Genomic DNA, 15,203 nt, shown 5'->3' on the forward strand with positions numbered 1-15,203 from the left:
GAACTTGGGAGTTAAAACCACGACAGTTTCCCCCTCTGGTATCTATCATTCAGACAGTTGTGAACCAGATAACAGATTGATCATACCGCAGAATCGTAACATTCTTCTGAAGTGCTTTATTACTCTGTAAGACAAGGTTTTTATTTATGCGTCAGCTTTGAGTGTCAGTCTGAACTTACTTGCTCGCACTCGCACCTCTGAATCAGGTTTTTTTTTGATCCAGGTCCTCGGGGGCCTGTAGACAAGACTCTAAGCTGACACTCCCACCACAATACTTAGGGTGTGCTGAACTGTCAGAGGCCCTGTGCCTCAGGTGAGACATTAAACTGAGGCCGTATCTTCCCCCTCAGATGGTTGTTTTTAAAAAAAAAAAATAACATGTTTAAATAATTAATTTACGGGATGTGTGCGTTTCTGGCTGGATCAGCATTTACTGCCCACAATGGAATGAAAATCGCTTATTGTCACGAGTAGGCTTCAATGAAGTTACTGTGAAAAGCCCCTAGTCGCCACATTCCGGCACCTGTCCGGGGAGGCTGGTATGGGAATTGAACCATGCTGGTGAGCTATCTTCTTGAATCACTGCTGGCCTTATGGCAGGTACAACCACAGTGCTGTTAGGGAGGGAGTTGCAGGATTTTGACCCAGCGACAATGAAGGAACGGCGATATATTTCCAAGCCAGGGTGGTGAGTGACTTGGAGGGGAACCTCCAGGTGGTGGGGTTCCCAGGTATCTGCTGGCCTTTTCCTTCTAGATGGTAGTAGCCGTGGGCTGGAAAGGTGCTGTCTAAGAAACCTTGGTGAGTTACTGCAGTACATCTTGTAGATGGTATACACTGCTGCTTCGGTACGTCAGTGGTGAAGTGGGTGAATGTTTATTGTGGATAGCGATGTCAGTCAGGCGGGCTGCTTTGTCCTGGGTGATGATGAACCTCTGTTGTTGGAGCTGCACTCATCCAGGCAAGTTGAGTGTATTCCATCACACTCCTGATTTGAGGTTATGGGGAGTTAGGAGGTGGGTTACCCCCTGCAAAATTCCCAGCCTCTGACCTGCTCTTGTCGACACAGTATTAATGTGGCTAGTCCAGTTGAGTTTCTGGTCAATGGTAACCCCCAAGATGTTGATTGTGGGGGATTCAGTGATGGTAATGCCATTGAATGTCAAGGAGTGATGGTTAGATCCTCTCTTGTTGGAGATGGCCATTGCCTAGTCATTGTGTGGCGCAAATGTTACTTGTGAATTGTCATCCCAAGTCTGGATAGAGACAGACTGCTTCAGCATCTGAGAGCAGGTGAGTTCTCCCATGTTCTGGCAATTATTTATCCCAAAGCAAACCAGATTAATGAAATGAAAAATGAAAATCACTTATTGTTACAAGTAGGCTTCAAATGAAGTTACTGTGAAAAGTCCCTAGTCGCCACATTCCGGCGCCTGTTCGGGGAGGCTGGTACGGGAATTGAACCGTGCTGCTGGCCTGCTTTCAAAGCCAGCGATTTGGCCCTGTGCTAAACCAGCCCCTAGTTGCTAAACCAGCCCCTAGTATTACCTGGTCATTTCTTCCACGTTTATTGGTGGGAGATTCTGTGCACAAGTGGCTACACATTTCTTACATTTCACAAGTTACTACACTTCAAATGTACCGCACTGGGTGTATAGCAATTTGGGAGGTTCTGAAAGTTTCTACATAAAAGGTGAAGAAAAAATATTTTCTCCTTTCATCTAAATTATTTTACATTGCAGACATTCCCCAGTGTGTGAGTGTATGTATATGTGTATGCAATGTGCAAGGTATCAAATCAAACCCACAACTGGATGCTTAGTTCCCCAGGAGAAGATCAAGGTGTATTTATACAGTACCACCACATCCTCAGGGCATCCCATACCAATTTACCGAGCTGCTTAGAGATGCAGTCACAGGAGTGATATGAGGAAACACGGCAGTACAGTTTACAAGCAGTGAGCCCCCACAAACAGCAAGGAATCAAAGACCAGACAGACAATCTGTTCCAGGGTGCGTGATGTCCCTCCCTTTGGGATACCTCTCCTCTACCAAGCGTGGGTGGGCCAAGGTCAGGAGCTCACTCAATAGGAAACCACAACCGTACTGTAACACTAATTATTCCAAATATAACTCATCATCCATGAACATGTCGTTCTTGCTGAGGAGGAAGCGAGATAAGTCCGTGGGTGAAAAAAGGATCTGGAGGATAAATTGATGGGGTGAACTGAACTAAATAAGAGTGCGGGACATAAACAGCGACACTGAGCTGTTGGGACACTGACTTCTTCCTGTGCTGAAAATTCTCTTTCCCTTGGGGATCTCCTGCCGAGATCTGTTCTGTCATGCGGTGCACTGTTTCGAGTTATGCAAAGTCTTTTCACTTTTCATTTGAACAGAAGATAGAAACATATGGAGAACAACAGAATTAGGAGCTGGAGTAATTTGGTCCCTCGATTCTGCTCCACTTTTCAATAATGGCTGGCCTTCTATATATGTCGTCGCCACCTTCCCAACGCGATTCCCACACCCCTTAATTTCCTTTGTATCCAAAAAGCAAGTGGATTCGGTTTTCAATATATTTGACAGTTCTTGGGGGTTAGAGAATTCCAGAGGTGCTTTGAGTGAAGAAATGTCTCCTCACTGCAGTGCTAATTGGCCGAGGCCTTATTCCGAGACTGTGACGCTTACCTTTGGAATCCCCAGCCAGGGAAACCACCGTCCCAGCATCTACGCTGTCAAGTCCCTTGAGAATTTCATATATTTCATATAGATCATCCCGTCCTTGTTTAAATTCCAGGGACTCTAGGCCTAGTCTGTTCAATCAGGGATCTTCATTCCTGGGATCAATCCAGTGAATCTTCGGTGCACTCCCTCCATGGCAGTGTGTATCCGTCCGAAGGTGAGGAGACCCAAAGGCAAATCTTGCTCCAGGTGTGGTCTCATCAAGACCCAAAACAATTGCCGTAAGGCAGCTTTTACTTATACACTTTACCGTTAAGTAGGCTTCGGGACTGTTTTCCTCGGAGAAGACAAGGTTCAGAGAAGATTTGATAGAGGTGTTTAAAATCACGAGGGGTCTGGGTAGAGTGGACAGAGAGAAACTATTCTCGATGATAATGAGCTGAGGACAGAGATTTAAGGTAATCGGCAAAAGAAGCAGCGGAGATAGTAGGGAAGCCTTTTTCACACGGCGCGTGATGGGAGCTTGGAGTGCACTGTTTGGGAATGTGGTCCGGGCACATTCAGTCAAGGCCTTCAAATGAGAATTGGATAATTATCCGATGAGAAACAAACTTGCAGGGCTACTAGGAAAAGGCAGGAGGGTCGGACGAAGAGCCAGCATGGGTGCAGAGGGCTGAATGGCCCTCTTCTGTGCTGTAACCACATATTCCAAACCATCTGATTGAATCTTGGAGAAGACAGGGGTCATGAATTTACAAGTGGGAATAGTTTGGATGACGGGCAGTTCTTTCCCTCCCTGAGGGAATATTGAGCCTCTGGAATACTGGAGTAATGACTGCTGCAATGGGGTTCTGAATCTCTGCCCCCAGGAGGGAACTGGCCCAGTTACTGAAAGGGCTAGCGAGGGCACCCTGTCAGTTCTGCAATGTTTGTATCTTTACATTCAATCTGCAGCAAGAGGTGATTTGAAGAGGACATGAAAGAATGGGAAAGTTTGCCGTGGGAAAACATTCACTCAGGGAGGAGACGTGGAGATAAGGGACACGCCTGCCCGGAGGAGATGTGGAGATAAGGGACCTCTTTGTGAGGCTTTGTTGCAGAAACGTAAACAGGTTCCAGGTAGATGTTAGATCAGCACCTGTGCACTGTGCAACACTTCTGACGCTAGCCCATCCCAAAGACATTGTCGATGCTCAACTGACAAGGTGCAGGAACCAACCCAGTTACAAATTGGCTTCGCTGTCTAAACCTTGATGAGTCATCATATGGTTTGAGAGAGGAGGTTGCATGCTGGTGGTGACAATTGTTTATTTGCGATTTGATGACGATCACCAGTGAGGCGATGTTAATGTTCAAATTCTTACCACGGGCTTGGGGCAGCGTGTCACATCCCAGCACAGAGTTAGCGCTCATCACTGCTGCTTTCCACATCGTCAGCTCAGCCGACTACCCACTCTGACTCAGCCGACAATGGGTTTGACCTCAAGCGTCTGATGTTCTGCTTCTTAACTCCTCTGTTATCTCATTGGAAGTTAACCACACGCGCATAATGTCTATTATGGGCTGTTGTCAGAAATGCCTTGGGTTTACTATGTCAACATTCTGCCCATCTTTCAACCCAGATAACTTACTGTTCAAGATATGAGGGAAATCCAGTCCGTGGTGACCTGACCTTCAACCTCCCCCCAAACTTCATTGTCGCAAGAAAAAGTTGGACTCGCATTTATACAACGCATTTCACAAGTTCAGGACAATCACAGCATTTATAGGGCAGGAGGCCATTTGGTCCGTGGAAAGAACACCCTACTCAATCCCACGCCTCCACCCTATCCCCGTAACCCAGCAACCCCACCTAACCTTTGGACACTTACGGTAATTTATCATGGCCAATCCACCTAACCTGCACATCTTTGGACCGTGGGAGGAAACCGGAGCCTGGAGGAAACCCACGCAGACACGGGGAGAACGTGCAGATTCCGCACAGACAGTGATCCAAGCCGGGAATCGAACCTGGGACCCTGGAGCTGTGAAGCAACCACTGTGCTAGTGTGCTGCTCCTCACATGTAGTCCAGACCAGGTAAGGACAGCAGATTTCCATCCCTAAAGGACATCAGTGAACCAGACTGGGGCTAGTTTAGCACATTGGGCTAAATAGCTGGCTTTTAAAGCAGACCAAGGCAGGCCAGCAGCGTGGGTTCAATTCCCGTACCAGCCTCCCCGAACAGGCGTCGGAATGTGGCGACTAGGGGCTTTTCGCAGTAACTTCATTTGAAGCCTGCTTGTGACAATAAGCGATTTTCATTTCATTTCGTTTCAGATGGGTTTTTACAACGATTGACAATGATTTCATGGTCATCACTGGACTTTTAATTCCACATCTGTATTAAACTCAAATGTCACCATCTGCCGTGGTGGGCCTCGTTTAACATTTCTTCCAAAAGACTGTGCCCCCCACTGGTGATCTTCACCAATCTCAATAAAAAATTATTTTTCCGATTGGTAGGGAGTGACTCATGGGATACCACAGAGATCGGTGCTAGGAACCCAGATATTCACAACGTATATTAATGATTTAGATGAGGGAACTAAATGTATTATCTCCAGATTTGCATCCGACACAAAGCTGGGTGGGAGGGTGAGCTGTGAGGAGGATGCAGAGATGCTTCAGTGGGATTTGGACAGGCTGAGTGAGTGGGCAAATACATGGCAGTATAATGTGGATAAACGTGAGGTTTCACTTTGGCAGCAAAAGCAGGAAGGCATATTATTATCTGAATGGTTATAAATTGGGAGAGGGGAATGTGCAACAAGACTTGGGTGTCCTTGTAAACCAGTCACTGAAGGTAAGCGTGCAGGCGCAGCAGGCAGTAAAGAAGGCTAATGGTATGTTGGCCTTCATTGCGAGAGGATTTGAGTACAGGAGCAGGGATGTCTTGCTGCAATTATACAGGGCCTCAGTGAGGCCACACCTGGAGTATTGTGTGCAGTTTTGGTCTCCTTATCCGAGGAAGGATGTTCTAGCTATGGAGGGAGTGCAGCGAAGGTTTACCAGACTGATTCCTGGGATGGCGGGACTGACGTACGAGGAGAGATTGAATTGGTTAGGATTCGATAGAGTTCAGAAGAATGAGGGTGGATCTCATAGAAACCTATAAAATTCGAACAGGACTGGACAGGGGAGATACAGGAAGGATGTTTCAGGTGGGGATGGAGAGAACCAGTCCACCATCTGAGGATACGGGTTAAACCATTTAGGACAGAGCTGAGGAGAAATTTCTTCACCCAGAGTGCGGTCAGCCTCTGGAATCCGTTACCACAGAAAGTAGTTGATGCCAAAACATTGCATGTTTTCAAGAAGGAGTCAGATATAGTTCTTGAGTCTAAAGGGATCAAAGGATATAGGGGAAAGCGGGAACAGGTTATTGAGTTGAATGATCAGCAATGATCCATAGAACCATAGGATCCATACAGTGCAGAGGGAGGCAATTCAGCCCATCGAGCCTGAACTGACGAAAGAGCACCCCACCCAGGTACCCCCCCACCCCATTCCTGTAAGAACGCCGCCTAATCTGCACATCTTTGGATTGTGGGAGGAAACCGGAGCACCCGGAAGAAACCCACGCAGACAGGGGGAGAAAGTGCAAACTCCACACAGACAGTCACCCAAGGCCAAAATTGGACCCAGATCTCTGGCGCACTGAGGCAGCAGTGCCAACCACTGTGCCACCATGCCGCCCCATCATATTGAATGGCGGAGCAAGCTCAAGGGGCCTTTGCCTGCTCCTATTTTCTATGTTTCTATGAACCACGGCTGATGCTGCAATCATGTTAAAGATATTCTATGGTCAACAGGAGAATGCGCAGCATTGGGAAATAAAAAAAAAGATTTCTCAGCTCCTGTCAGCAGTGAGTGTTCAACCAGACGCGAATAAATCTTCTCCAGTTTGCCGAATGAATTAAATCCAAACATTGAAATCCTGTTGAATAACCACCGGCGTTAAGATAATGGGCATTTCTTCCGCAGAGAGGCGCATAAAATAGGACAGGTGCCCACCCCACCACCTTCCCATCCACTCCCATCCTCACCCCCCCCCCCCCCCCCCCCCCCCCGAGCATGGTGGGTGGGCGGGCGCGTAAATCAGCATTCTGCCCGCCATAGCAAAATAAACAATCAAGCATCTTGCTAACAAGCCAATTTGACCCTGACAATATATTCCCCGTGCAATAACATGGTTGGTGTGGGAACAAAGAACAAAGAACAAAGAAAATTACAGCACAGGAACAGGCCCTTCGGCCCTCCCAGCCTGCGCTGATCCAGACCCTTTTTCTAAACCTGTCGCCTATTTTCCAAGGTCTACTTCCCTCTGTTCCCCGCCCGTTCATATTTCTGTCCAGATGCATCTTAAATTATGCTATCGTGCCCGCCTCTACTACCTCCGCTGGCAAAGCGTTCCAGGCACCCACCACCCTCTGCGTAAAAAACTTTCCACGCACATCTCCCTTAAACTTTCCCCCTCTCACCTTGAAATCGTGACCCCTTGTAATTGACACCCCCAATCTTGGAAAAAAGCTTGTTGCTATCCACCTTGTCCATATTTCTCATAATTTTGTAGACTTCAATCAGGTCCCCCCTCAACCTCTGTCTTTCCAATGAAAACAATCCTAATCTACTCAACCTTTCTTCATAGCTAGCACCCTCCATACCAGGCAACATTCTGGTGAACCTCCTCTGCACCCTCTCTAAAGCATCCACATCCTTCTGGCAATGTGGCGACCAGAACTGCACGCAGTATTCCAAATGTGGCCTAACCAAAGTCCTATACAACTGTAACATGACCTGCCGACTCTTGTACTCAATACCCTGTCCGATGAAGGCAAGCATGCTGTACCGGGCAGCATGGTAGCATTGTGGATAGCACAATCGCTTAACAGCTCCAGGGTCCCAGGTTTGATTCCGGCTTGGGTCACTGTCTGTGCGGAGTCTGCACATCCTCCCCGTGTGTGCGTGGGTTTCCTCCGGGTGCTCCGGTTTCCTCCCACAGTCACAAAGATGTCAAGGTTAGGTGGATTGGCCATGCTAAATTGCCCTTAGTGTCCAAAATTGCCCTTAGTGTTGGGTGGGGTTACTGGGTTATGGGCATAGGGTGGAGGTGTTAACCTTGGGTAGGGTGCTCTTTCCAGGAGCCGGTGCAGACTCGATGGGCCGAATGGCCTCCTTCTGCACTGTAAATTCTATGAATCTATGATCTATGACCACTCTATCGACTTGCGTTGCCACCTTCAGGGTACAATGGACCTGAACTCCCAGATCTCTCTGTACATCAATTTTCCCCAAGACCCTTCCATTGACCATATAGTCCGCTCTTGAATTAAATATTCCAAAATGCATCACCTCGCATTTGCCTGGATTGAACTCCATATGCCATTTCTCTGCCCAACTCTCCAATCTATTGGGTGGGAAGTGGGCAGGCCGGATTTGTTAAAATAAATTCTCCGCTCCCCTAGCCATGCGTCAGGATTTTCTCTTCCCGCCGCTTGACAATTGGATTTTCCCATTGAAGCCGTCCCATGCCACCAGGAAACCCACAGCCGTACAGCGGGTCCCTATGTCCCTAGTCTGCTTAATACAGTTTTAGAGCCACCTTTATAATGGAGCCTATGGGCGATGTCACCAGTATTGACCCACTATAGGCAGCTGTCTGGAATTAATATGGACAGGGAGTGTGGTGGAGACTGCATTGAGTTAACGATTGGGAAGTGTAATGTCAGAGTGGAAACAACAAGTTCAACATTAGTTCGACAAGACGGGTTAAGCCACTTTAGTTGCATGACTCCTGTAGATCCTCTAGATGTAAGCAGCAGACACAGCACGCCTGCCTGATGTGAGGTTTATCTTATACCAGAAAGATTTCCTTCCCAGTTCAAGAACGGACCTCAACCACTAAAATAGAGAACAAAAAAAAAGCTTGTGAATGAAGGATCGTCAAGCAAACAAGGGCCGAGACTTTTATCTGGAAGTCTTTAAGTTTTGTTGGCTGACCCGAGGTCATCGCTGTTACAGAGAACATCAACAAACTCCACAGACTCACAAGTAAACTAATGCTTCAACCAGATGCACAATTTACTTATTCCATGATGCCTGAATTACGTGACCCCTTCCCCTTCAGGGTCAAAGGTGAGATAATCAGAAATTCCAGCTCAAAGCATCCATTCAGTTCTCCGCGCCATTGCCAGTGTTAATTAACATGAGAGCTATCTACTCATCCCCATTTGTCTGTTCAATGTCAAGACTGGAGCCTTGGTGCAATGTCTCATCTGAAAGATATGGCGGGCCCAACATTGCCGCGCTCCCCCGATTCTGCGCTGGGAGCGCTGGCCTAGATATTGTCAAGCTTCCGGAATGGTACTCGAACCCACGTCCTTCAGATCCAGAGGCGAGAGTGCCCCACCCACTGGGCTCCGACTGGAGAACACCACATCAGCCAATTTCCTTTTACCTTTGTAGGAGCGGTTTCAAAATGAAAAATGAAACGAAAATCGCTTATTGTCACAAGTAGGCTTCAAATGAAGTTACTGTGAAAAGCCCCTAGTCACCACATTCAGGCGCCTGTTCGGGGAGGCTGGTACGGGAATTGAACTGTGCTGCTGGTCTGCCTTGGTCTGCTTTAAAAGCCAGCGATTTAGCCCTGGGGTAAACCAACCCTTCAAGACCCGTGTATTGAGTCAGCTTCCACGTGGGGTTATTCCCTGTGTCTCGACTCAGTACAGAGAGGAAAAAAAACACATCGGCAACCTGGACAAGATGGCTAGTTAATCAAGCTTGTTCCGTGTACACGGAGAACAGACCTGGATCGCTGCCAAGATCTGTTCTGCTGAACAAAGACTAGAACATAATACTTACACAATTTCAAAAATCAATAGCCCCCACCCCAGTTGGACACGATCCAATCCCTGAAGTTGCTATGTTTAAACTTATCCAATAGAATTGCAAGCAATGTTTAAACTTCACCCAATGGAATTGCTAGCAGCGCATGATTGATCCTCATCCTGACAGCTGTGCTTATTAGTAATTTGCTGTGCATTCACTGCCTGTGATAAACAGGGCAGCAAAACCAGCTTCCTGCATTGTTCCACAAAGACAAGGGGCGGGATTCGCCTTTCGCGGGACTAAGTCCCCAGTCTGGTGGGAAAACCGGCGCAAACCACTCCAGCGTCAACAACCCCGAAAGTGCGGAATTCTCTGCACTTTCGAGGGCGAGGTGGATGGCGGAAGAGTTGGCGCCGCCCTAGCTGGCGCCGAAGGGACTGCGCGAGTCCATGCATGTGGCAAAAGGCTGGCGTGATCCCGTGCATGCGCAGACCGGCCTGCGTAATCCTTTAAAAAAAAAATTTAAATAAATTTAGAGTACCCAATACATTTTTTCCAATTAAGGGGCAATTTAGCGTTTTCAATCCACCTACCCTGCACATCTTTGGATTGTGGGGATGAAATCCACGCAAACACGGGGAGAATGTGCAAACTCCACACGGACAGTGACCCAGAGCTGGGATCGAACCTGGGACCTCGGCACCGTGAGACTGCCGGGCTAACCTACTGCGCCACTGTGCTGCCCCGGGCCTGCGTATTCTGGCGCATGTGCAGGGCGTTGTCTTCTCCGCGCCGGCCATGGCGGAACCCTACAGGGGCTGGCACAGAAGGAAGGAGTGCCATCACGGCAAAGGCCCGCCCGCTTATCGGTGGGCCCCGATCGTGGGCCAGGCTACCGTGGGGGCTTCCCCCCAGGATCGGATCCACCCGCGCCCCCCGAGGACTGCCCTAGCTGATGTACCTGCCAGGTCCCGCCGTGTGGGACCATGTCTAACCCACGCCGGCGGGACTGGCCAAAAACGGATGGCTGCTCAGCCCATTGGGGCCTGGCGAATTGCCGGGAGGGCCACTGCCAATGTCCCCCCGACTGGCATGGAGTGAACCCTGCCCCCGTCTGAAAACCGGGGCCGGAGAATACGGCAGCCGGCCTCGGGGCGGCGGGTCGGGATTCGCGCCGCCCCCTCCCAGGGGATTCTCCGACCCGGTGATGTGACCATCAATTCACTCGAGACACGGGAGGAAGTAAACTGTGGCTTTAATAGACTTACAACTGAGCCTGCCTGCGACCAGAAGAACTGAGGGCAGACTCACAAGACCGCAGCACTTTATACTTCCGGTAGTGGGAGGGGCCATGCGCGGAGCCATGGGCGGAGCCCTGTACAAGCTCCTCATCTCCCCCTGTGGGCAGAGCCGCGCAAGCTCACAGACAGAGCCCACAAGGACACAATACTATACAGTGTGAATTAAGCATTATACATTCACCACACCCGGTGTGGGGTCGGAGAATCCCCCTGAAGATATCAGAAGAGATGTCCTTCCGGACAAGTTAGCTATCCTAAATCCCATTCGATTACTTATTACTGCTATGTCCTAAAAATGCATGTTTAATGGTTAATAATGTTTACTCAGTCCAATAATTCATCTCAATCCTTAATAAAGTAACTTATATAAAACTATTCTAGTGGCATGCTAACTATTCAGTTTTAAGAGGTATCATCGCTGAACCACTTCAACCATCGCTTCAACCTTGACACGAGTTTCCAGTTTGTAACTCTGGTTCCGAGAAAGAGTCATATGGGACCTGGACCGTTTTCCCCGCTTCTCTCTCTGCTGAGCCTTTCCAGAACTTCCCGTAATGATTTCCGGTTTCCAGCCCCGTTGTTACATTTCTGCTTACCTTGCAGTCCATCCGGCAGAGCTTCCCCTCCTGAATGACCATGTCCCCTGGGGCTTGCAGGAAGTGAGGTCGGAAGAAACGTTCCTGGATGGCTTCAGTTTCCTCTCCACTATCTCTGGAACGGGACCGGGGCCTGTGGACAGTACGAAAACCATATCAGCCGGAGCAGAATTCCTCATAATCCCACCATTCGGAGAATATTGTCACCGACTGGGAAGAATATAACAAGGCTCACACTTACTAAAATGTTCATCCATTTTCCCCACCTCAAACTGACACAATACCTTCTTCCCTCAGAAGGTAGTGAATCTGTGGAATTCTATACCGCAGAGAGCTGTAGATGCCGGGTCGTTAAGTATGTTCAAGGCTGAGAGAGATAGGTTTATTTTGGAAACCTCTGAATCTGTCTACTGTTATGATTGCAAATTATTCCCTGACGCTGGTAAAGGGAAAGAGGCATTCATCGATGGATAATAAAGCGCCGATCATTGGGAGGGGAGGGGGGGGGGGGGGGGCAGCCATGAAGGTGAGCGTGGGTCGCCCCCAAAGTGTAAATCCACCTCCGCCCAGATCTTTAGCTTGGGTTTGTGGATGACTAATCCAATGACATTACTGTCACCATCTCCCAATACCCCACGTCCATCAGGAGAGGTTTCACAAGCTGGGGCACTTTTTGCAACAAAACAGGTGAATGAAGGGGACCGGAATAGAAGTCTTTTAAGGATGACGAGAGGGATTTGATGGGGGTCGACATGGAGAAGCGATTTCCACTTATAAGTGAAACCAGAACTAGTGCGGCACGGTAGCACAGTGGTTAGCACTGTTGCATCACAGCGCCAGGGTCCCAGGTTCGATTCCCGGCTTGGGTCACTGTCTGTGCAGAGTCCGCATGTTCTCCCCGTGTCTGCGTGGGTTTCCTCCGGGGGCTCCGGTTTCCGTCCACAACTCCCGAAAGACGTGCTGTTCGGTGGTTTTGGACATTCTGAATTCTCCCTCTGTGTACCCGAACAGGTGCCGGAATGTGGCGACTGGGGGATTTTCACAGTAACTTCATTGCAATGTTAATGTAAGCCTACTTGTGACACTAATAAAGATTATCGTTTTTGTACGATAGCCAGTAATAAAACTGGCAGGGAACTCAGACGAAACACCTTTACCCAGAAGGCAGTTAGAAATGTGAATTTTGCCATCGTGGAGCACAGGGTCTCTTGTCAAACATGAACCAGCAGAATGGACCTGTTTGTGTGCTGTGAAACGTAACCCCCTGGAGGGTAGGTCGAGCCTTGGTTTTAATGTTTCATCTGAAAGGTGGCACCTCTGACAGTGCGGCACAGCTTCGGTGTTGCACTGTGAGTGTCAGGTTAGATTCCGTGCTCGAGGCCCCAGAGCGGGATTCTGGACCTGCCGCCTTCAAAAGTATTTCATTGGCTTCAAACGGCTTTGGGGCGTCCAGTGGTAACGGAAGGTGCCGCACAAATGAAAATCTTTCTTTACACCCTCCGTCTTGAAGGTTAAAGAGTGCTAGTCAGCGCCACGGCCCAAGTTAAAATTTCAAGATCGGGTTACAGCGTAAACCCCACAAGTGGAGCTAGTTTTTCACACTTGCAAGTCAAACTTCTTTCTTTCAAAAAAAAAATCTTAAACCTTCAGTCCCAAAGGTGCCCAAGTACATACCAAGAGCCAGCGAAAAACAAACTGGATCTTTTTGACAAGACGTTTAGTTATAGGCTGCAGCTGGAGCACCAAAGAGAAACAGGCCTCAATTATGGAGCGCAGTAAATGAGTCGTCCCCAGTCAACTTAAACGTTCCAGAAATGCTTGTCTGAAAGAATTGCTTGTTTGAACATAAAGGCCCCCTGCCTCTTCCCTGCACTCACCCCCCACAGCCACGACTGCTATTGGAACAGCACGAGGACAGGGTCAGCCACACGCACATCCCTCCCTGTGAAAAACCCGCGTCGCCTCGAATCTCCGACTGCACAAAATAACATACCCCTTGAACCTGTCTGGGAAGTTTTACTACGAGCTTTTAGGGTTGGGGTTACTTAAGGATGGAATGACCCAATAAAACACAAAGGAAGAGCGCGTTATTTGATCTGAAATCCTGGGACTTTTCGCCGCTTCTTTTATCAATTCCCTGATTAGCACCACTTAAGTCTTAAACAGAAACCCATTCGATACTATAAATCTCAGTACTTATCCAGGTTTGGATTTAAAGCATCGCTCTAAATTTGTTTGAAGGACCAGATGCTTCAGCACGCTGTAATAAAATATCCTCCCTGTTTGGTTTCCACGGCAACCTCAGCTGCGGCCGAAGAGTGAAGTGGCCATTTCTTGGGAGCCCCCGGTTTTTGGGATCGGTGGCCAGCGGACGCAGATTGAAGCTAAATGGCAGAAGAGCCGGGGTTCGTGAGAGGAGAGGGATTTCGCTTTCAATGCGGCGACACGTTTCTGCGCAAAAAGGCGCGAGTTGTCATAGAGTCATACAGCAAAGAAAAGGCCCTTCAACCCATCGAGTCTGTGCCGGTCAAAAACAAGCACCTAACTATTCTAATCCCACTTTCCAGCAGTTGGCCCATAGCCTTGTGTGCCTTGGCAGTACAAGTGCATATCTAAATAATTCTTAAATGTTATGAGGGTCTCTGCCACATCCACCCATCAGACAGCGAATTCCAGACTCCCACCACCCTCTGGGTGAAAAGGTTTTTCCTCACATCCCCTCTGAACCTCCTGCCCCTAACCTTAAATCTGTGCCCCCCGGTCATTGAGCCCTCCAACAAGGGGAAAGGTTTCTTCCTGTCTCCTCTATCTGTGCCCCTCATAAGTTTATACATCTCAATCATGTCCCCCCTCAGTCTCCACTGCTCCAAGGAAAACAACCCCAGTCTATCCAATCTCTCTTCATTACTTTGACTCTCCAGCCCAGGCAACATCCTGGTAAATCTCCTCTACACCCTTTCCAGTGTTATCACATCCCTCCTGTAATGTGGATTCCAGAACTGCACACAATACTCTAGCTGTGGCCTAAACAACGCTTTATACAGTTCCAGCATAACCTCCCTGCTCTTAAACGCTATGACTCGGCTAATAAAAGCACGTTTCCATATGCTTTCTTTAACCACTGTATTCACCTGCTCCGCTACCTTAAGGGACTGGTGTACATGCACAGCAAGATCCCTCTGATCCTCGGTGCTTCCCAGGGTCTGGCCGTTTATCATGTATTCAGGGAACTGGATTGAAGTTGCCTGTCGCATTCCAGCGAATGTCCCTCCTTGACCTGGCGAGAAGGTCCACCCAATCTGATTGTGTCCGCTTGCAGCCCCTGGTGTGTCAGGAACCTCTGACAGGGTGATGGTGAAGGGGTGACGGGATGTGACTAATTAAGAGAGTTCTTTCCAATGAGTCAGGACAGGCAAGATGGACCGAATGGCCTCCTTCTGTGCTGCATCATTTCACCATTCCAAAAGCAAGGACAAAGGCACTTACGTCTGTACACCACAGGGCAGGTAATAAAAGGACAGTATCCTTTGTAACCAGGATTGTTCAATGTTCAGACACTGGGCTGTTTAGCTACACTTATTGATTATACAGCAAGAACCACAAATAAGTCACTCCAAGAAAAGTTTGCATTTACAGGGCACCTTTCACAACCTCAGGACCCCCTCACCCGCCCCCCCAAGTTTCTTTACAGCCAGTGAAGTACTTTTGAAGCATAGTCTTCTCTGTTGTAATGAAGGAAGTGCAGCAGCCCA

At 48.6% G+C, this 15,203-nt stretch overlaps 1 protein-coding gene across 9 annotated transcripts in view; it reads right to left on the reverse strand.

Annotated features, from left to right (window-relative positions):
* Nucleotides 1-15,203, reverse strand: part of palld (palladin, cytoskeletal associated protein) — a 499,404-nt gene that overhangs the window by 8,580 nt on the left and 475,621 nt on the right. For all 9 annotated transcript variants that reach the window (XM_038805828.1, XM_038805826.1, XM_038805829.1 and 6 more), the window contains one exon: nucleotides 11,452-11,584. In XM_038805828.1, the coding sequence (XP_038661756.1) occupies nucleotides 11,452-11,584 (133 nt within the window). The remainder of the gene's footprint in view (nucleotides 1-11,451; nucleotides 11,585-15,203) is intronic.

Source organism: Scyliorhinus canicula, chromosome 8 (assembly GCF_902713615.1).
Source record: "Scyliorhinus canicula chromosome 8, sScyCan1.1, whole genome shotgun sequence".
Classification (NCBI taxonomy): domain Eukaryota; kingdom Metazoa; phylum Chordata; class Chondrichthyes; order Carcharhiniformes; family Scyliorhinidae; genus Scyliorhinus; species Scyliorhinus canicula.